Source organism: Rhamphochromis longiceps, linkage group LG7 (genome assembly GCF_057381845.1).
Source record: "Rhamphochromis longiceps isolate RC_006_pf linkage group LG7, R_longiceps_female_GT1.1, whole genome shotgun sequence".
Taxonomy (NCBI): Eukaryota; Metazoa; Chordata; class Actinopteri; order Cichliformes; family Cichlidae; genus Rhamphochromis; species Rhamphochromis longiceps.
In genome coordinates this window covers 15,060,026-15,081,820 of record NC_140563.1, presented here as the reverse complement: position 1 = coordinate 15,081,820, position 21,795 = coordinate 15,060,026, and the positions used below count along the sequence as shown (strand labels likewise).

The 21,795-nt window shown below is 40.3% G+C and overlaps 1 protein-coding gene across 3 annotated transcripts in view; it reads right to left on the bottom strand.

The window, feature by feature from the left end:
- Positions 1-8,363: 8,363 nt before the first annotated feature.
- ano3 (anoctamin 3) overlaps positions 8,364-21,795 on the bottom strand; it is a 54,970-nt gene continuing 41,538 nt past the window's right edge. For all 3 annotated transcript variants that reach the window (XM_085412381.1, XM_085412382.1, XM_085412383.1), the window contains 15 exons: positions 21,648-21,782; positions 21,470-21,566; positions 20,894-20,954; positions 16,553-16,635; positions 16,302-16,442; positions 15,754-15,918; positions 15,539-15,575; positions 15,316-15,427; positions 14,882-14,939; positions 14,478-14,575; positions 14,060-14,214; positions 13,761-13,913; positions 12,510-12,660; positions 12,237-12,426; positions 8,364-11,759 (listed from right to left, as the gene is read on the bottom strand). In XM_085412381.1, the coding sequence (XP_085268507.1) occupies positions 11,577-11,759; positions 12,237-12,426; positions 12,510-12,660; positions 13,761-13,913; positions 14,060-14,214; positions 14,478-14,575; positions 14,882-14,939; positions 15,316-15,427; positions 15,539-15,575; positions 15,754-15,918; positions 16,302-16,442; positions 16,553-16,635; positions 20,894-20,954; positions 21,470-21,566; positions 21,648-21,782 (1,819 nt within the window). In that variant the 3' untranslated portion in view covers positions 8,364-11,576. The remainder of the gene's footprint in view (positions 11,760-12,236; positions 12,427-12,509; positions 12,661-13,760; positions 13,914-14,059; positions 14,215-14,477; positions 14,576-14,881; positions 14,940-15,315; positions 15,428-15,538; positions 15,576-15,753; positions 15,919-16,301; positions 16,443-16,552; positions 16,636-20,893; positions 20,955-21,469; positions 21,567-21,647; positions 21,783-21,795) is intronic.

Sequence of the window (21,795 nt, the reverse complement as noted above, 5' to 3'; positions counted from 1 at the left end):
ACTTCCACTTCTGCAAAACTCTCCAAGCCTGTTTCCTGTCCTGTTACTTTTAGCCTTTCTGAAAGACACACTGTTCAACCCCTGAATGCAATATAAACTCCAGATTATATTATTAATGCAATGGTAATGATGACAATTATTTAACAATAGCAGTAAAATAATTTCCCTGCTCCACACTCCCTCTCTCGACCTCTGGAACACCAGAGGTCGCAATACATTGTGTCCTCGCTCAGACCCCCTCTAGCCGTCCTCTGGCTCAACCAGCTCCCATTCGAGAACACTCCATGTGTAAGCTTTGGTTTTCTCGGTCCCTCTCTGGTGGTTCAGCAGGCCTCGAGATCTCCAGGATCCTCGCCCCTCCTGTGGTCGCCGAAATCGATCTTCTGCAAAGGAAACAAAACACCTTTTCCTGCCTCTCCCTAACTTATCCTTTTTGGGACTCTGTAATCAAAAGCATGATCCTAATTATGTTCTTAACTTATTGACTTATATTTATATATATTCTTCAATGTCCTATGTGTTAACTTCATTTTAACCTCACATTTCCTATGTTATCACCTGTTTTTGGTATAGCCTTTTATTTCATTTTGCTCATTTTAATGTAACAATACCTTCTAATTCTAATTTATCAGACTTAACCAAAATATATGCTTTCCTTCCTCTTTGGTCCTTCTTTAAGTTCAGTCAAAAAGCTAAATGAATTTGAGGCCTTTTGCCTGGACTCAATACTGTCATGTGTGTTTATGGACTCTGTGTCTGTAAACGCGTGCAATCCTTCAATAACTTCAATAACTCATATCAAAAAATGCAATATGTATAAAAATCATTTCTATTTACAAGCTCTCCCCTTTATCCTAAAAATACCTCCTATGTTATATCTGTATGTGTAAGCCTACATTATAACCACTACTTCTAGAAATCAAAAAGAAATCAAAGCTGTTCTACTCCTTCAACCCTCACTAATTTTCCCTCTAAGAATTATTCACAGCTTTGAAAAACCGGCATTGTATCTTCTAAACAGGATTCAGTTCTGTCATGGTCCTGGGCCATGTTGGCCCAGTATTCTTGGTTCCTTGTATTTTCGCTCCTTATTTAGGCCAGGTTTTCTGAGGTGTCCTGTTGTGGTGTTCCCCAAGTGTTTTTTCCCTTTGTGACTCTTACCCCCTTGTGCCCCTCCTGTCTGAACCTCTGTGTACTTCCTGTTTTACTTTGACAGTCTCTCGTCAGTATGCGTAATGTTGTGTTCACTCCTGCCCTGTCTCGTTATGTTTATCAGTGTCACCTGTGTTCCCCACCTGTGTGTAATCTCCCTGTGTTCTTTGGGTGTATTTAAGTTGTGTCTTCTGTTATGATAGTTGCTGGTTCGTCTGTTTTATTTCCCCTCGGTCTCCCTGCGTCTCTTGTGTATTTCCCCGGACCTCCCTGCATCCTCGTTTCTGGTTTGTGTTATTAGCTTACCCAGTTTAGGTTTCCGGTTTCTTGTTTTTCCACCAGTGCTGTTTTGTGCCCACCGTTGTAAATAAATATTCACCTGCACCAGAGCTGCCGCCTTTTGGGTCCTTTTCTACAACTCCACACGGCTTGCCCCGCAAACCGTGACAAGTTCACTTTAATCCTTTAACCTTAACTTAAAAATAACAGTTTCAGTTTTACCATATCCAAATGATCAAAAACCCCAAAAGTCCTAAAATGATCCTAAATTATTAAACAATTAAATTAATACACCCTAAACCCCCCTTTATCTTGATACATTTCATGTGTCAAGATACTATACAAAACTTAAAAATGCTCAGTATTGCCCACTCATGTTCCAATCTATATCTTACAAATAAACTTAAAACAGAACAATTATCAGTCATGTGTTTCTACAATTAATGGTAACTGAGTTACATCAAAATGTTTCCCCTTAAACATTTGGCATTCTCCCAACAATATACTATAATCCCATAATCTAACCCCAGTCAACAAAACAAAACAGAAATTTTCTCTGGTAAAAGCAAATTTGTCTGTCCACATGTATTCATCCACACCTTCATCCAGTCACACATTCACATGCAGTCACACCATATATTTGCTAATAGTGGAGCGTCCCGCGCCAGATTCTCCACCCTCAGCAAAATGAGCTCAGTCATTTTTTATTTTCCATAGGAAAATATTTCTTTATGCTTTTGGACTGGATTGACTCGCATAAAATCCTTTTTACAGGGACTTACGACCTGAATAGTCCCCAGGTAGCTTTCTCCTCAGCCAATTGTAATCTGGAAAGCCCCCTTATATCTGCTCCTCCCGAGAATTTTCAGCGCCGTTATTCACTGTTGCAGGCCTCCTTAAAACAGAAATGAAAAAAAAATAGAGCTGATTGTTAGCTCATAAAAACAAAACAAAATCACCTGGCAGGTTTTCTTTAAGTGCACTGTTACAAAATAATGGGCCCAATTTTTAGACATGTCCATGTTTCCTAAAACTCCCTCTATTAAAAACAAAAACAACAACAACCCGAACCTTAAACACACAAAAGTTTTGCCACCACATAATTTCACCTCCTCAATACACCGAAAGTCTCATTAAAACCACACAATTTGCACACAAAAATCACCCCCTTATGCTCTTTAACATACTTAAATTCAGCATAAGACCCCCTTACAACAACATATCACTAAACTATAAATTATTTCCTACCCAAATCTGCACTCCTCTTGTCTGCCGTGCTTCCTCTCCTGAAAGTCACTTCCTCAGTCACACACACACACACACAGGAAGTTCCTTCGTCACCACTCACTCCAACTAATTTGCATACTGAGTCATCTCTCAAAAAGCTGTAACAACAGAAACATATGTTTAAACATTCCCAACTCATTAAATCATTTTATTTCTTTCTACAGTGATCACTGGTTTTGATCACTCAGTACGAGAGAGCACTCCTAAGTCACTCTTTTAAAACTACTTTAATCACTTTTGTTTACATAACTCACTCCCTTTGTCATATGGCTTCTTCTATTCCTCAATTACAAACTCAAATGCATTTTATTAAACATTCACACCATTGTATCATTCATACAAAATAGCAAGCTGTTCTTCATTGCATATGTTTGTGTTCTTAGCCAGGTTTAATCAGTGTCTATGCATTAAACTCCATGAGCTTGTCTTGTCTTTATAAGGTTAATGCATTTTCTGTTTGTGTATGTGAATTTGCATATGTTGCCTTTTGCAGTGTGTCAGACTCCTGCACAATTCTCCACTCAAGCCGTCAGTTGTCTTTCCCAAATTTGCTAACCCAAATTTTAAGTTCCCACCTTATTAACAGCATTCCTGCTCCTCAGCCAGAAGTTAGGGCCCACTTGTCAGGTTTAATTGAGACATGGCGCTGTGAACAATTCAACCAGAAACTTGCCTTGGCATGTCCAGTCAAGTTAACCTACAGGTTTCTTCCGACCGCTGCATGGGGAGAATTGATCCAGGTCTCTTTCGCCCCTAAAGAAACACAACTGAGATATTTTCATTATTATCATAAGTACTTAAACTACCCGTTTCCCTCTCTCTGGTCAGAAATCCCAACTTATGTCATGTATATACGTGTAAGCAGGTCTTCATTGCTTTTCCTATGTATTTTGTTAATGTTCAGTGAGTGTAAGCTGCTTTCTTCATTGCCTCTATATGTTATAGTCAGGTTTAATTCATGCATCTTTTCCCTGATTTCTTAATTCAAAATTATCTCACTTCTGATTCTTTCCAAAAATAATTTCACATGTAACACTTTGTGTATGTGTGTTTTCTATTGTTGGTTACCTCTTTGTTTGTGACGGTGGACATCTCTAAACCATCATGAGTTCAGGCTTTCATTTCAATCCTAATTACACCCTGTATTCTCACAGTCGAACTCGTCCGGCTTCGCCTCTCACTGGTCACTGTCCTCTTCTCTCAGTGTCCTTTTGTTGTCTTGAATTCCAGCAAACACAGTCTGTTTCTTCTCTGTTTCTCTTCAGTATTTTCCTTTTGGATCAAGTCCCAGCCTGGCAAAATACCACATTCAGTGCCTTTACACAGTCATGTCACACTGTTCTTACCAGCCTGCTGTCCACCGTGCATGTTTCATCACGTGGTTTCTTCTTTTCTGTTGATCCTCTCAGTCATCTCTTTCAAGATTACTCCAAGCATGGCAAATCTGACAATCAGTGTCCAGTGCTTTACCACCGTTCATTATCCCACTGTTCAACTGCCCAGCCTGTAATTTACAGTACATGTTTCCACCTCGTGGTTCCTTACATGCTGCTGCTGGTGTCGTCAGTGTGGTTTCAGTTGCACTGTCTTTTGCCTGCTATTAATTCTTCTCAAGTCCACGATGTTCTGTTGGTCTTCATCAGGAGATTAACTGTCCTTTGAGCTTCTTCTCAGGATGGGGACAAGTGCGAGGTCAAGCTGTAAAATTTTAAGCCAAAATCTGGCCTGTTTTCTCCCAATTATGCTACTCTAGTGGTTTTGGCGCCGTACTCAAAATTCCAGGTTGAGAGAAGTCCACCTTTATTTATCTGTAATCTGTGTTGACACACTAAAACATACAATTAATATCCTTTTCATTTCTTTTCTCAAAACCTCCATTCGCTTTATCTGCCTAGAGTTTAACTCATCTGTTTCTCTCTCTGGGTGCTCACTCGTCACAGTCACTTCCTTTTATGCGCATGTAACTTCCTGTCACACACACACAGCTTCTCAGAGCAGCTCAAGCTGCTTTTCTGTTTCTGCAGGCTAATCAAACTTATTTTGTATTTACAATCTACAAACCCTCTGTAATTCTACTAACTTTTGATCTAAAATGTAGCATTATTCACACAATGATTTCATAATCCTCTCACACGCACCTTTTAAATAAACTTAAACTCTTATAACATCACTCATGCATCTCTTAAATTAAAAACACTTTCAAACTTTAAAACATCCTACTTTACATCACCAAAGAAATACCTCTCACACCTTTATTCATCATTCAAAACCTTCTAGTCACCGCCTTCACACACTTAAAGTGTGACCAGAGTTGAGGAATATAACTCAAAACACACTTTCCTAAGAGTATTTTAGACATGCTTGTCATAATCAAAAAGAGCAAGTAAAAAACAAAAAACAAACGAAAAATTGGAACCTCCATTAATTCTCACCGCACACACAAGAAATTAAAAATAAAACACACCAGCAACTAATGCTGGAGAAAAGTTACTACTGAAAGTGATGTGTTAGTCTTAAGTATATACAGTGCACTCAATATATTTATATATCTACATCCAAACTCAGTCAATTACTATACATCCACTACGGCAACTCAAAACTTTATTTATAGTCCTCTAATAAACATAAATGGCATTTTAAACACACACTCAACAATGTTTGCAGCAGTATTTGTAAAACCAACTGTGGCTTAAACAGTTCACTGCTTACTCATTTGCATTTTCACTCACACACACACACCGTCTAAAAATAGCTCCAGCATTGCCTCAGACTCCTTTCACACAGAGATCTCTTATTTTATATTACAACGACGTCTTATATTTACAACCACTGTCAGATCTGTCAGCTTTAGCGCCTACACAATTTCGACAAATTTAAAATAACCGCCCAGCGGATAAACTCCCTGAGTTTTTTGCGACCAATTAACCAGTATCAAGACTTTAACTGTTTCTGGCCTCATCTCTAAAATCCCTAACCCAATTTAAAAGCGTCAACCAACCCAAACTTTGCCTGAAGCTCTAATTTTGGCGTTTCACAGCCAAGGCTTACCCCAAAGTGTTAAGTTAAAGTTACACGCCCGAAGTCCAACTTCTCCTGTCCAAAAAAGCGCAGACTACCGTTCCAAACGGTAAGGAGACTCTAACTCCTAGTTATTCTGGAGTGCCCCAAGCTCCACAGTGACCAACTGACTATCCCTCTTCGAGGACAATGCCTAAGCGTCCTTGGCATTGGCAAGCGTTACCTCTGAGCACTGCGCTTCCTAGCAGACTCGAACTGCCGTTCTAGAATAATTTATAATACTTTGAAACAACAATCAACACCCAAAACAAGTGTATAACTGAGGCAGATCGACCCTGATGGACAATGGGGACTCTAACCCACAAATTGACCAACAAAGGTCTGACCTAATGACCAACCAGGACTTTAACCCACAAAATGACCAAATACCCTACCAAACTACTTGAGACTCTAACTCAATTTCTTTGGGACTTCAACCCAGTATTTAAACTTTTCCTGGCAGACTCTAACTGCTTTAGCAGACTTTACTGCTTTCATTTCTTCTTTCTTCTTAGCAGAACTCTAACTGCTTCAACTCATGAGATTTTCATCAAAATCAAAACAGACATCCACCAGTAACTTCAGTGAGTAGACTTAAATCTTATCATGTCCAATTTGGCACACTTTGGAAATAATTCAACAGGTAGTGCCTTACCTTTTGGATAAGCCGGCTTATGCCCACTCACTTCGACCACTGGAATTCATGTCTGCCCGTCAGACCACCTCAGAGACCACCAAATTTCTCCATCTAAACCTCCAATCCTCCCTCCTCAACCACCGGACGAAGCCCCCAAATGTTAAGGTTCACAATTGAGGAGGGAGAGTACAAACCACCCATGGTCCAGAAGGTCTTGGTCAAACAATGATTTTAATGAACACACGTGTGGGAAGATACTCTGTACGCCGACAGCAAGTGATCTCGACTTAATCAAAGCATAAACAGATATTTTATAGCATCAGGGTTTGATTTACTGACGCCCCTTCATGCGTCACAGATACATTTTATACATAGATCAGATCAACACCACAATAGCTTTTCACCCAGAAGATCATCTTCTATTTTCATGGCTGGTACTTTCCGTTCTTGTCTTAAAGTGAATTGTTCCTCTTTCTTGCCGAGACATGACTAATCTCTCCTCTAAATAAATCTAACTCATGTGTGTGTATGTGTTGACCTCACATGCTCTTTGTGTCACCTCTTCACCTACTGTCTGTGTCTCGTCCTCAAATGCTCTTTCTCAATTCACCTGTTGCACTTCTGACCTTTCACTAGACCAGAAGCTCACTGAGACTATGTGTATGTCTTCTACTAAATAAATGTTTTAACCAAGAACTTCTACTAAAACCTTAATATGAAATGACCTGATATATAAGTGTTTTGTAAGCATGTACTGCAATTCCTTCTATGTTCTAGTTTTCCCTCAGCATGGATCACCTAGACACTCTCACTAGATGAAGCTTAAGACCATTAATGAACCTGAACATCAACTCAAATAAGCACAGATATGCATTGTGTATAAAATAGTCATAACTGCTTAAGGCCTTCTTAAAGCTATCTGTTACATTGTTAAAGCCTCGTCTTAGCCTGCTGCTCAAAATAACTTCCACTTCTGCAAAACTCTCCAAGCCTGTTTCCTGTCCTGTTACTTTTAGCCTTTCTGAAAGACACACTGTTCAACCCCTGAATGCAATATAAACTCCAGATTATATTATTAATGCAATGGTAATGATGACAATTATTTAACAATAGCAGTAAAATAATTTCCCTGCTCCACACTACTCAAATGTATTTAGAGTGCTGCAGGATAGTAGATATCTGTTACTGCTACATTGTTTCAGTCGCTGGTTTTTCCCTCGTCTATAATTTGATTCTGTTTTTGGGTGTTTTGCTTCCATTTCATTAGTTTTTTGTCCATTAGTGGCATTTTTTTTCCTTCTATAGATCTGAGGCTTTAAAGTTTTTCCATTACCACATGGTCTAGCTCCTCCCACATGGAGCAACAGTACTAGAAGATAAAAATATCTGTATCCACTTTTGAAATGCTATTCTCCCTGAAAGGCTCAACACTGACATGAAAGTCAAACCACAGCTTTCTAAGTCAAAGAGGTGAAAGGATATATGTCAGTGTGGGCGCCAGAAGAGAGGAAAATACTCAGAGTATAGAATATCAGTCATCGGGGCTCAAAGTAAACGAAATCGTACCATGTTTCTTCTGGACTGTTTAGATTTCATTGTAAAAAATGAAGCCTAATGTTAACCAAGACGACATAAACGGAAAAGCAGATAGAAGAGAAGCAGCATTTAACAGTAACATAGTTGTGGGGGGAAAATACCCCTGCCATACTCAAATAGTGGGTTTGTTACAGAAATGCAATCTTTTTTAACAATATGTTACATGAACACTCTGTGGCCAGAGGCTTGGTGGTTTATGATAATAGTGAGGAAAAAAGAAAGAAAGGGGAAAAAAAGCACCCTTTGGTGTGTGAAGAATATCAGCTATAGGCACAAAGGCCTTTTCTCTGCTGTTTATAAGAGAGACAAGAATGAAGCGAGCAGAATTGATTTAAAAGATACAATCCATGATTTATTACAGAAAAGAGTGATATCCAAATTAGTTTATGTTACATTGTTTCTTTTTTTACATGTAAACAGGAACAAAGTAAACAATGTTATTGATACACTTCATGTCACGACTGCTATCGTCCTATTATACAAATAAATCTACGGGCTTACGTCACTGTGCTTCAAGTACATCATTGCTCAAGCACAATCCTATTAGGAGGCATAGAACAGAAAGCTTAATCCCCCTCCAGACTGCTATATTTTCAGAGATGTGCAAGGTCACGCTATTATTACTTATTATACAATACCCAGATTGTGCTATTGCCAACAGTAGAAAGCATGAGAGACACCTTTCCACCACTGTACAGCATTAGTATCAGTGAGGTGAACTGATGAAGATCCACCCAGAAACGATTAGTAACTGGGCAAGCCAAACATCCAAGGTCATGTAATTTTTCATTCATAAAGTGCCCCTATTCCCTTCGGTTAAATGCTTCAGCTGTTAGAGTGTAAGCGTGATTATATGTCCAAGCGGAGGAAGTCTGAGGTTTCACATGTTTTATCAGACTCTGCGTAAAATTCCCGGACATATTTTTTAAATGAATCAGTCTGGAGATCATGCTGTTATTTTAGAAAATACTGCACCAGTATAAAATCCTGCCACATCTAGAAACACACCGGTCCTTCCAGAAACGATCAACACTAAAAAAACAGGGAAGTGATATGTTTAAGACGCAACTTTACAGAAGTTAGCTCTGCTCAAAGCAGTAGTTAAGTCATGCATACTCCACAGCACAAATGTACCAGTACATTTATGACTGTTCAAAATAAACATAGCATTCAAGGATAACAACATGCATAGATTTTAGGTGTTCACATAGCAGGGAGGATACTCTGAAAACACTGACTACTTTCCTAAGTATTGGAATAAGATTTGAAAGCAAATATCTCTCTCTCTGGTGAATGAAATCGTGAATTGTTGGACTGAATGTGACCCGAAAGGAGTTTTTTGACCAACAACCTGGAAAAAAAAAAAAAAAGCCAACTAAATGAAGTATGTGAGTGCGTTCCATGATCTTTGATCTGCTCTAACATACAGCAAAATAATAATAAAAAAAAAACCATGCTTATTATTGTGAGTGCGCATTTGAGTCATGCAAAAACATGGCAGTGCAAAAATATATATCTAAAAAAAGCAGAATACCTTTGATTGCATCTTAGAAAATATGATAAAAAAGTTGATCATTGCAGACATTCAGAGGACACCTGAGACAAGTGGACGTAACGTTTTCTATCTGAGGGTGAGAACGAGTGAACTTGCACGTGATAGCGCAAAATCAAATGTATAAAAACATTACGTATTTCATTAAATGTATATACAAAAAACAGGCAAAGTAAAATAAAGAAAGGAGGACAATCCTTGCAAAATGAAGAATGTTGTCATTGTTGTGCAATGCATTCAGGGTAGAAATTTTCCCTTCAGATGTTAGATTGGTGCAGCTTTTACCTTTACAGTGCATAACATTTTTACATTTAACACCACATGATCAATATGATGCATTTAAGTGTTTGAAGTCCCCATCTCAGTTCACATCACACACCCTTTAACTCTTAAACTCAACAGCACAGAGAAAGGAAATTATCCCGACTCAACCTCGCAGGTCCAACTATACCTGCCACGATGCCTATTTTCCTGAGTTCATTAGGCAAAAACACACTTCTCTAATCCATGACATCAAATCTGATCACAATATAAAAAAAAGGCAATGTCACCAGTCTGCAACTGAATAAACTCTCGCGTCCGTTTGATCAAAGATCAGACAGCTGCTGAAACCGTGTGTCTCACTGTGTGTTTAATAAAAGTCTGCAACAGAAGCTTGTAGCGTATTATGCGAGCGAAGAACAGTGGATAGAAGTTCGTTTCAAAACAGAAATACCTGTGGCTTGGATGTTCAAAGTGATCCAAGTTTTCAACCACGCTTTGGGGCTTCCAGCAGCAAATGAAAACCAGACTGCGAGGGTCAGAGCGGAAGAGCAGATTTGTGGATCCTGCATGCGAGCGTACACGTTATGTTAGGGCGTGCGCTGCTGACGTCAGCCGAGATCCGAGTAGGTACACTGCGGCGTGACTCATGTCCAAAACAAATCCTAAACGGAGAGTTCAGAGAGTCTGCTGCAGATCAGGACAACAGGATGAGGAGAGAGAATATTTCTTGCACTTCAAAGAAAAACAAAAAAAAGCACGTGCTGCACAACACAGGCACACGTGATGTTCGGTGACACAAACTGTGGTACGCGGCCATGTTGTTACACTGTAGGCACAGTCAAATTGCACAGAGTTCACATTTCCTCAACTCGAGACAGTCAAGCTCAGCGGTAGCACAGAGATTAACACACAGCTCACACTGAGTACAGACACATGTGAACCAGGCCTCGAGACAGGAAGTTTGTCTATCGAAAAGGTACAAAGCAGGATTACCATGCACTTCTTGTGATGTCTGAGGGAATACTTTGTCAGATGTACTAAATGGATGCTAACATCCTTTACAAGGAGTGCTTTTCAGTTTTGTTTTGTTTGTTTTTTTTCCTTTGCAAATATTAATCAGCATGCTTCAACAGCAAATATACATTTAGGAAGCAAGAACAGAGTCATTCTTATTTGGTAGCCACATCACCAGAATCACTTTGCAACAATAAAAATGCCACTGTAGTTCTGTCACACAGAAGTGGCTCTGCTGATGTTCACGAAGGGTTGGGGCGGTGGCGGGGGAGGGGATACACGGCCATGCTGCGAGCTGCACTGGACTGCAGAGTCAAAGCAAAGTGGTAGCTGCCACACGGAGAGAGAGAGAGTGCAGGATGGGACAGTGAACAGTGCTGATCTGCAGCCCTTGATCTGCATAGTAAACATTACAATTGCAAAGTTGTTTTTTTTTTTTTTTTTTCCCCAGCTAAGCCACAATGCAGCACAGACCCAAGGGCACCCTGTTGGGTGAAGCCAGGTAAGGGATGAGGGCGGAGGCAGAAAGGGTCAGAGCCAGAAACCGGGAGGTGGAACAGATGGCAAGGGAGTGGCCAGTGCCAGATCTGGAGAGGATCTCGAGAGGGTGTCTTTGGTGTACAGAATCAGCCATCAGTGAAGCTAGACTCTAAAAGCTAACACATAAATAAGCAGGCAGGGGAGGTGGAGCTTGTGAGCTGAGGATCGCGTAGCGGAGACAGGGTGAGGGGATTTAAGCTAAGGCCACTCGTGGTGATAACGCTTCCCATTCTTCTTCCTCTCCTTCTGCAGATGCTCGAGTTCTGCTTCATACATCATCTCTTGCATCAGGTACTTTTCCCTCCTCATGCGATCGCAGAGATCCTTCGGCATGTCTGGAATGAGGTACGCTATGAAGGACTTGATCCCAAACACCAGGTGCTGAGGGAAGATTAAATTATTCATAAGTCAACATCCAGAGAAATCACGTGCTTTAGATGCCAATTTTGTTTTGGTATTAGTGGCGCATGCAAGAGTAAAAGTAAACCCAAGGAACTTCATATGCCCTTCTATCTTTTATATGTAGTGTAGTGTAGAATGTGCAAGGCAGTGTTGTCAAGGGAATATCTTGCATGGCAACCATGTAATTTGTGATGGTTTTTATTTTATTTTTTTCAAATGGTAGAATTTTCTCAGCCTTCTCCAGGACCTTGATTTAATTAACCCATGAAAATCACTTAAATTGCTGCTGTGAGGTTTCGGTTTCGGTCTCAGCACATAAAATAATTAAAATAAAACATTTGCAAAGCTACAAAAATATTGAGGCTGACTCAAAGTGGCACAGCGTAAGAGGATTTAGCTTCAGCTGCTTGTCCTGCTTGTAAACATACAGAAGAGAAATGGCCAATGGTTACAAACCTCAAAGACGATGATGAATGCCAGCCTGGCAGCCAAGACATGCCAGAACTGCAGAGTGAATTCGTATGGCACTGTGTTCCAGGGCGGCGCTCGGTAGTCTCTATACCTGCAGTATCCCGAGTGGTTTCTGTTATTCAGCTCACCCATGTCAAACACGGACAGGCTGCTGTTCACGTAGCCTTGCAAACACCTGCGAAAGCAGACGGCCATCACGTAAAACGCATAGGCTACATACAGGGCACTTAAAGGTTACACGCTGTTTTTAAGGCTTACTCATTGCCATGGTGGTGCCTCTTGTTCACACATGGGCCATATTTGAAGGCGTAAACAAAGCGGGGGATATAGTCTGAGGTTATGGCAATGACGAAGGCGTTAGTGATGACTGCCAGCACACCAATACCTTCGAGAATCCCGTGCCAGATCCCTGACAGACAAAACAAAGAAGAAAGAAAAACAGCTGGTATGTTGGTTTAAACCTGGGTGCCTTTATCTGCAATGGCTGACATGACCAGCATACCGTATTTTGCTTTATAAAACACAGACTACATCAAATACTGTAGGCACCGATAAATTGATATGCTGATTAAACATTCATGCAGTGAATATGAGAATGCAGCTGATAGATTTATAATAATAAGGACGAGGCCATCTTATTCAGTTGTTCTTGCTCCCTTTTTAACCAATAAACTAAAGTTTAAATTGCAGTAAATTTATAGGTTGCACAGGTTTTTGTTTAAAGCTTCTCCCGGGGTGAACAATCCTGCTCCTTCTCCACCTACCGATTGTGCGCATAGTAAGCGTCATCTAATTGGCTCGCTTCTGATCAGAGAAACTGAAGGTGTGACAAGACTCCATATTAGTGATAAGGTCACAAATAACAGAAATGAACCTTTTATGGTCACAGTTGTTAGCAGTTCCTGACATGTGTAGCTCAAGCTCTATAAGTAACAATTTTCAAGATGCCATTTTCACTTCACTGCACTCGATTTACTTCTGCCTTAGTTAATAATGTCCCCGAATGCGATTGAACAGCTTCCGGTAATGGAGCATATTGAATTACACAAAATGTTTTGTTTTGTGGCAGTTGAATGAAGACAGAGACAGTAGATAAAAAGGATCTCTCCTCCTTATCTGCCTTAGATCTGTGTGTGGATGATCAGGAAATGTCAGCCTAACTCTTCAAAGGAGCTTAGCTTGCTGTGTGACTGACACATAATGTGTTCATTACAGCGGAGGAATTTCTAAATGTTTCAGGGTGGATTCCTCCTTTAATTACAAGGAAACATGCCACATGAATCACTGGGTCATATGGCAGTTTAAGGATGCAGTTTGTAATCGTATGGGGAGATGGGCTGATGAGAGGGGAGGTGCAGCATATGGAGTTGCAGAAGGACAGGATATGGAAACATATCCATCACTGTAGGAGAGGTCATGTTAAACTAACACAACATTTTACTGCTGGAAGAAAAAACAATAATTAAAAGTGACTCTGATCCAAGAAGATGTCGTGTGAGCCGCACAGACCTATATCAGTGGCTCGAGCAGGCATGGGTCTCCTCCACTGAGTGACAAATTTGTAGGCGTCAAGACGAATCTCAATGATGTTGTTGAGCAGAGCGAGGAGAGGAGCCAGCGGGAAAGCTGCTACAAAGATGGTGGTGAAGCCAAACTGAAGAACTGCAGCGGAAAGAATCATTCGGATGTCAACACTGGCACGAAAAAAAAAATAAATGCTGAGGTTTGAATAATAGCCTGCATTTGCATGGATTATTTCCTTCTCCAGAAAGTCAAAACACAATTCTTAGTAGGAGTGCATTTTTTACCCATTTCGAGATATTCATCCACAAGCCCATGGGCGTTCATCGGCTGCAGATTCCAGTCCTTGTCCCACTGAGGAAGCTGGGCCTTATTCTCTACATTCTGCCCTCCACCACCTCCTTTCTTCATCTTTCTACGAGACCACCAGTTCTGCAGCAGACTGAAAACATAGAGAGTAGCGATAAACCCTGGCAAAGCACTGTGCTCTGCAAGAACTGTTTTACTGAGCCACATGCGAGAGGATTTGATGTGCTTCTTCAGGAGAAAAATCTTTTCACATGCAAATGAGCTGAAAGAGGAAAAGCCATGCAGAAACTACATACGGCCTGTTAATTGCCATCACTTGAATTCACGTCATTAAGCTTCATGTCATTTCTAATAGTTCATAGACAAGAAGGCGTGCGATTATAATGAGGCACTTACGGATAACCGAGCTCCATGAAGTTGTTCCAGATTTGCTTGAAGAACATGATGACTCCCATTTGCAGACACAGATCAATCAAACACCCACTTGGGTGACACTGAGAAAAATAGATTTCAATGAAAAATAATAATAATACAAAAACCGTATCATTCATATTTCGTGCCTAATAATTCAGAGCTAGGAGCAAACTCTGGGACACACTTGATCCGATTCCATTTTTTTAATCATTAAAATTGAAAATCACAGTAATTATGTGGTGAGATTAATGGTTCACATGCAGGCGGATCATTAGAAAGATGAATTACTCGAAATTTCTAAATATATCCCAAAACAGAAGGCACTAATCAGCCCAGTCACTGCTGACATAATCACCTACTTACGTTTGATGGCTAATTGCACTCACCTCCTCCAATCTCCATCGACTAAAGAGTTTATTGTATTTTCCAGGCCTGCCAGCAAACCTGATCAAATTAAGATGGCCAACATTAGCTGTTGATTCAATCAATGTAATAATAATAATAATAATAATAATAATAATAATAATAATAATAATAATAATAATAATAATAATAATAAACTTAGAGTAGAAAAAAAAGACACTTAGAGGTGCTAATTATGTGCAACAATCCGTGACCTAGTTACACTTGTAGGCAGGGCAGCATTTTGTAACTGCTGAAAGATGAAACACCCAAAAAACACGATTTCCCCGGCTGAGGAGGGGAAGGGAAGGAGTCTTGGCTTGGTCATGACTGGGAGTTTGAAAGGAAACATCTTTGCACAATCCCTCATTAAAGTCGGTGTAAACAGTCACTGTAAAGTTTATGGCAGTTTGCCTACCTTCCAAGGAAGAAGGCGATATAAAACGTGGAGCTGTTTAAATTCACAAACTGGAACAGAAACATCTTCAGAGCAAAGCTGTTCTCCCACTCAGACTCCGTCCGTGGGTGCTCTAAAAGGGGAGGGACAGGGGTTTGTTAGGCAGATGGGTGAAGAGAATAAATAATGTTCAACCAGCTGGGAAGCCAAAGATAATGAAGGCATAAATGCATGAAACACTCACCTAAATTAGTCAGCAGATAGGCCACCTTTTCATACACCTGACAAAATGATAGTACACATCAGTGTCAACAGGAAAAGGTTGAGGAGGGTAATGATTATGAGAAACAGAGGAAGGCTGGAATGAAAAAAAAAGTCTTAAATAAGTGCTGAGTGAAGTATTTATGGGATAGAAAATGCGAACGTGGGATGTAGGATGATGCTCGTCCGGGCACCCACCACATTGAGAGACATGATGATCATAAAGTTGATGCAGACACCGGTGCCAGAGGTGGCGAACTGCCAGTTCTTCTTCACAAAATACCAGTTAAAGGAAGCAAACTTCTCCATCGCAATAAGGCGGAAAACCACTACAGCAAACACTGCTGTCAGAACAAGGGAAATCTAAGCAGAGGTGATGGAGAGAAGACAAGCACAGCAGAAAGGATGAAGAACCAGTACGATTAACAGGGTGAAAAAAAGTTTTGAATTTATCCTATAAGGAAGAAGTGTGCCATAAATATGAAAAAACTGTAAGTTTAGAAACATTGAACTATTTAGATGATAGATAATCAGAAGCAACTTATATGTAAACAGGAGAAATTAGGCCATGAGAAAGGGCTAATACACCATTTCCTTTGAGTATGGTCTTTGTCCAGCAGGGGGAGATGTTACACCACTGCAAACGCATCACACTGTTCTAATAAAGATGGCACACAAAATAACTGTGAGCTTACACCGAGCCCGATTCCCAAAAAGACAGATTATTCAAAGGTTAAAGGGTTTACCATGAAGAATATTCCGGACACAGACACCATGAGCCGACTAAGCTTGTCTGAGAAAGGCTGGAAAGGCTCGGGCTTGCCGGAGATGGGGTTAACTCTCTCCATCCTGGAGTACTTGGCTTCAAACTGTGGCCTCAGCTCCTCCTGATTAACAACACATATTCCAGCATTGTCTACTGAACTGTAGCTCTCTTACAGCATGAACACCTTAAAACTGTGAGGTAATCATATATTTGAGCATATGTCTAACATACCTCTTCCTCCTCCCAATCAATAAGATCCCAGTCATAAGTCAGTTCTGCCCTTCTTCTTTTCCAGAACTCAAGGAATACAGTGGCTGCAGAAGGGATCATGAATCAATCACGTTATTGATCATTTTTGATGTATACACTATAGCACAGCTAACTGCAAAGAGGAAGAGGCCATGCAGAAGCAAACAGCACATCATAGTCAGATATCCTGGGTGAAACAGGCTGCAGTGATGTGCACGGCCCAAGATGGAGACTGATTACAGTCATCAGTTCACACTCACACTGTGGATGTCAAGTTAAAGGAGACTGGCAACAGCAAATAGACTTTTTCTTGTTCAGTGCACATCCTCAAACTGTGTCTTTGTCGAGCAAGATCCATTTTGGGTTGAGAGACTTCTAAAGTAAAGCTTTTTGTGGGATGACTTCAGACTGGAGGCATTGTTTCCTTTGTGTCAGGCTCTGTTGTGACTTGAGGTAAAAAACAACGTCGGAAATGATGTTCTTTTTCTGTCAAGGCTTTTTATGTTTTCCGCCTTGAAAATGTGACAAATGTGTAACAGAGAAACGGGGGCTTTTATAAACGTGCACACAAAGGAATCATTTACATAAATCCACATGTTGGAAGAATTTGGCTTCAAAGTCAGTAAAAAACTGAAACTTTATCATGTATGATGGAAAACACAATGTAATTCTATACATTAAGATGCACAATTTGCTGGATTAAGACGCAATTGTTGCAGTTTTACCTCTGTTAACATCACAGTGGATTTTAAATAAAATAACTAAGACTGAACTGCAGACTTTCAGTTTTAATTCAAGTAGTTTAACAAAAGTGTTGCACTAACTGTTTAGGAAATGTAAAATATTTTAGACAGATGTCTCCATTTTCAGAGGCTCAAAATTAATTCTACAAACTAATGTAATTTGAAATATAAGGACTGTTTTTATTATTTTGGTGAAAATCCTGTACACTCAACGACTGCATGAAGTCTAGAACCCATGGACATCACGCTGGGTTGAGATGGGTCTCTCTGTCGTCAGTTTTGCATTCAGCAACTGAAAAGCGCCTCGGCTGGGTTGAGATCATGTCACCTATTTCGCCATTGAAGAATATCCTATTTTTATAAGTATTTGGCTGACTCTAGGCAGAGAGTACAGCCCTGCACACTTCACAGTTCATCCTGCTACTTCTACCTGCAGTCAGATCATCATGAAACACCAGTGTCCCAGTTCCAATTGCAGCCATACATGCACATGCCATAGCACTGCCTCTAACATGTTTGACAGATGTGGTATGCTTCAGATCATGAATTGTTTCTCTCCAGCTGTATAATTTTCTGTTCCCATCATTCTGGTACAAATTCATCTTTCAGGTTTCACCTGTCCAAATATTGTTTCCAAACTGTGAAGGCTCTTTTTTAGATGTTTCCAAGTCTTTCGAGTCTAATCTGGCCTTCCTGATCTTGAGTGTAACTAGTGGTTTGCACTTGTTGTGGTTTGCACCTGTTGTAAACACTTTTATTTCCTTTTATGAAGGCATCTCTTGAGTGCAGATCTTGACAGTGATAGTCTTGCCTCGTTGACAGTATTCTTGGTTGGATGTTGAGAAGTTGTTTTTCTTAACTAAGGACAAAAAAAAGTCTGTCATCACTAGGAATGGGTACCGGTATCGGTTCTGACATAAACGGTAGTAAACAGACCGAAAAGCAGCGCACATTTCGGTGCTTTATTTCGGTGCTTTATTTCGGTGCTTTATTTCGGTGCTTTTCTTTCCTGAGCTGTGATACATTTTGGATTCTAGCCAATCATTTTACGTTTCCAATGATAGTAGGCGGGCCCAGGTACGTACGTTCTTTTAGAGCAGAGCTACAGAGTAAAAATGCCCAAGGCGAAGCGGTCAAAAGTCTGGCTGTACTTCACAGCAAAAGATGCAAACTCAGCAGCCTGCAACAAGTGCTTTAAGGTGATACTGTGCAAAGGAGGTAACTCCTCGAATCTGACGACGAACCTGGCGACCTATAGCCTTTTGTTAAAAGCCGAGAAATGCGCCGTATTTGATAGCTTGCTGCGAGACCTCACACCGAGCACATCTACTGCGGGTGTGGTGCCTGTTATCGGACCCGGAGTTAGCAACATCCCCCAAAAACCTGAAAAGGAGAGTCCTGGCCCCTAGCCCTGCCAGTGTAGCAGAAATGATGACGGATGATGATGGCAGCAGCAGCCGTTCTTCTCTGCGTGAGTAGCTTAATGTTGTTCGTGTGTAATTTACGTTGAGTACGCTAACCGCGTGATTACATTAATGCACGTAAGGTGAACTAGCAAACACCGTTGTAGTTACACGAGGCTGTCTTCTTGTTTGATGGCAGATACTCCCTTCACCCTGGCCAAAAAGGCTAAAATGACCAAAGGAAAAGTGAAAAACAGCTAAAAATGAGAGGTTTTTGGACAAAGTTTGTGTTTTTTCCATTGATTAAGCACTGCTTCCAGCCAAGAGTGATACCATAAATCCCCTATAGCTGCAGAAAAGGCTAACATTGTTATCTTTTTACAAAAAAAACAGCTGCACATGAGAGGTTTTTGGACCAATTTTGTGTTCTCCATTCTTTAAGCACCGGTTCGAGCACCGTTTCAGCACCGGCACCGTTTCAGAAGTACCGGTTTGGTACTGGTATCGGATAAAACCTAAATGATACCCATCCCTAGTCATCACAGCCTTTAGTAGTCTTCTGGGGTCTTTCTTGTTATTTTGGTGTTGCTGAGCTGACAACACCATCTGTTCAAGTATGTAAGATTGTTGATTTGGCTGCTCTTGAAGTTTTTATGTCTTTTCAGTCCTCCCTCACTTGCCCTGAAATCTCATCTCATATTTAAGAAAGACAAAATACAATATTTTCGAATGAATTTTGAAAATTATTTGTCATGAAAGAACAAGAAAACCGATCTTGTCCAGTTTATATTGTAAAAATGAGCGATGCTTAATTCAGTGCTTTTGTTAAACCCCTTGAATTGAAGCTGAACGTTGGCTCTTCAATCACATCTCGATTGTTTGATTTAGAAGCCACTGTGCTGTAGTGCAGAGGCAAAACTACACAAATTGTGTCTTTGTCCAAAATATTATTGACCTCACTGTAGCAGTGATACAGTTTGTGTATTAGTTTGCATTAGATATGCACACAATGTGGTTTTTATAACAGATTTCCAATAAAATATATAAATATGTGGTTGGTTCTTTGTAGCCTCACAATGGCTCTCATTTATCTATTAAAATGTTTTATCCTTGGGGATTTTTTTAAACCTCATGTGGTTTGTTTTGCTTTTTTTCCGGCACTGTTTTAACTCAAATTATTAAAAGCCTGCAGATTAATAAGTGATAAATCAAGCAAACAAAGCAACCAAACAAGTGATATATTTTCTGTGAACTTATTTAATGTAGAGTAAAATGAGAAAGACCAGAGGCAAAAAATGCACCAGAGTTTGAATCCTCAGTCAGAACAACTTTAGCCGCTCGTAAAGATGTTGAAGTTTAATATAGCTTGACCCACTTTTGTTTAAAGAGAGAGAAAAGCGGCCTTCTCTGATGCCTACATTCAATCCCTTGGGCTAACCAATTTTTCATGTCTATCTCACACACACTCACTAACACTAACTCCAGACTTTGAGTGCACTCACTCAGTGGTGCAGTGCTGCTAACTTTGGTCCAGATAGCCAAAAGCTTTTATGCAGGATTTGGAGCTACAGACCTCAGTTAGTGCAACTGTGTGGACATTCTTTGGCTTTTGAGCTCTCATTATCCTTCACTTAGTCCAAATAAAGAACAAATTGTGTCAATTGCTCCCTCTGGCACAAGTGATTATTTACCTCCTTGACAGATAGATGGATCTGGGCCAGCCGATGCACTCTAATGCTCACACTTCACGTTACAAAGTTATTATAGCTGTGGGAAACGTAGCTGCAATATATGAATATCACGGTGCAATTCTACAACCTTGACAGCCGAGTGATATTCTGCCCCTGGAGAAATCTTTAATTATCAAACTAATTACATCAGAACTGCACTGGAAGTACAAGTGTGGAGTCAGAGAAGGCGGACTGAGATTTACTTACTGAAAAACACATTACAGACTGACGATCTCTTGTTTGTCTTGTTTGTGTACTGCAGAGTGTCTTGTGGACTAAATTCTCAGTTGAAAAACTTAATATGTTTGGGAGAGATGAGTGGTGAGTGGAAACACAAGCACTCGAGTATAAATAGAATCAAATTCCAGTAGGGTTGGTATCAGGCAGAGAACAAAGCTTATGTGGAACAACAAGAAAAAGCCACCAACACAAACTGCTTCTACGCACCCCAAATAGCCATGAAGATAGCGAAGAATACAGTGCCACCGTTGTCAAACAGATAGGTCACCTAGAAGCACAAGCACACGGAGCGCTGCTCTTAAAAACACAAAAGTGAAACAGAATACATTATCAATATCCACAGCCCCAATTTTACCCAAAAAGATCTCCAGGCTCTCTGACAATCAACATTTTTGAGTTCAGGTCCCAACGCAGGAGATTTGTTAAAGAAATCATGGTTTTAAAATAGCATCAACTGCCTATAATAATGATCGTACAGCTACAGCTACCAACTGATTAGCTTAGCTTGGCATGCAGACTGGAAGCAGGTGGAAACAGCTCACTGGTTATTGTCAAGTGGGAATAAATCCACCTAATACTTACTAAAAAAAGACCTAATTTATTTAATCAACATTAAAAAAGTCAAATAAAATAATAAACCTAAGGTTTCACCTGAAGAACCAGGTTCACTGTGCCCCCGTTTCTAGTCTAGATACATGTCTGCTGGCATCTTTGTAACAGTTTTGAGAAACTCTAAGATCATGTAATGTTGTGCATATGGAGAAATACCAAAGCTGCACTGACCTTTGCATATACACAACTGTCACTCAGCGTCCAAGGCTCACAGTTTTCCTCACACATGGGACACATGATGGTAGTGTTGGCCTCGCAAATCTCTTTACTGGGGAGAGAGTAAACCAATAAATGCCATCATCAACCGACACGATGTTCGGACTTACATGGCATAGTTGTGTGAACTGACCTGATTTGGCTCGCGTCCATGGTTAAAAGACCATAGAGGAAGACAAAAACCCCAACCAGGGCAGCGGGGATTAACATGCCCGTGTACCAGCCCAACCACGCAAAGTACAGACCGATTTTCTCACCAAAGTATCGCCTGGGAGAGACAC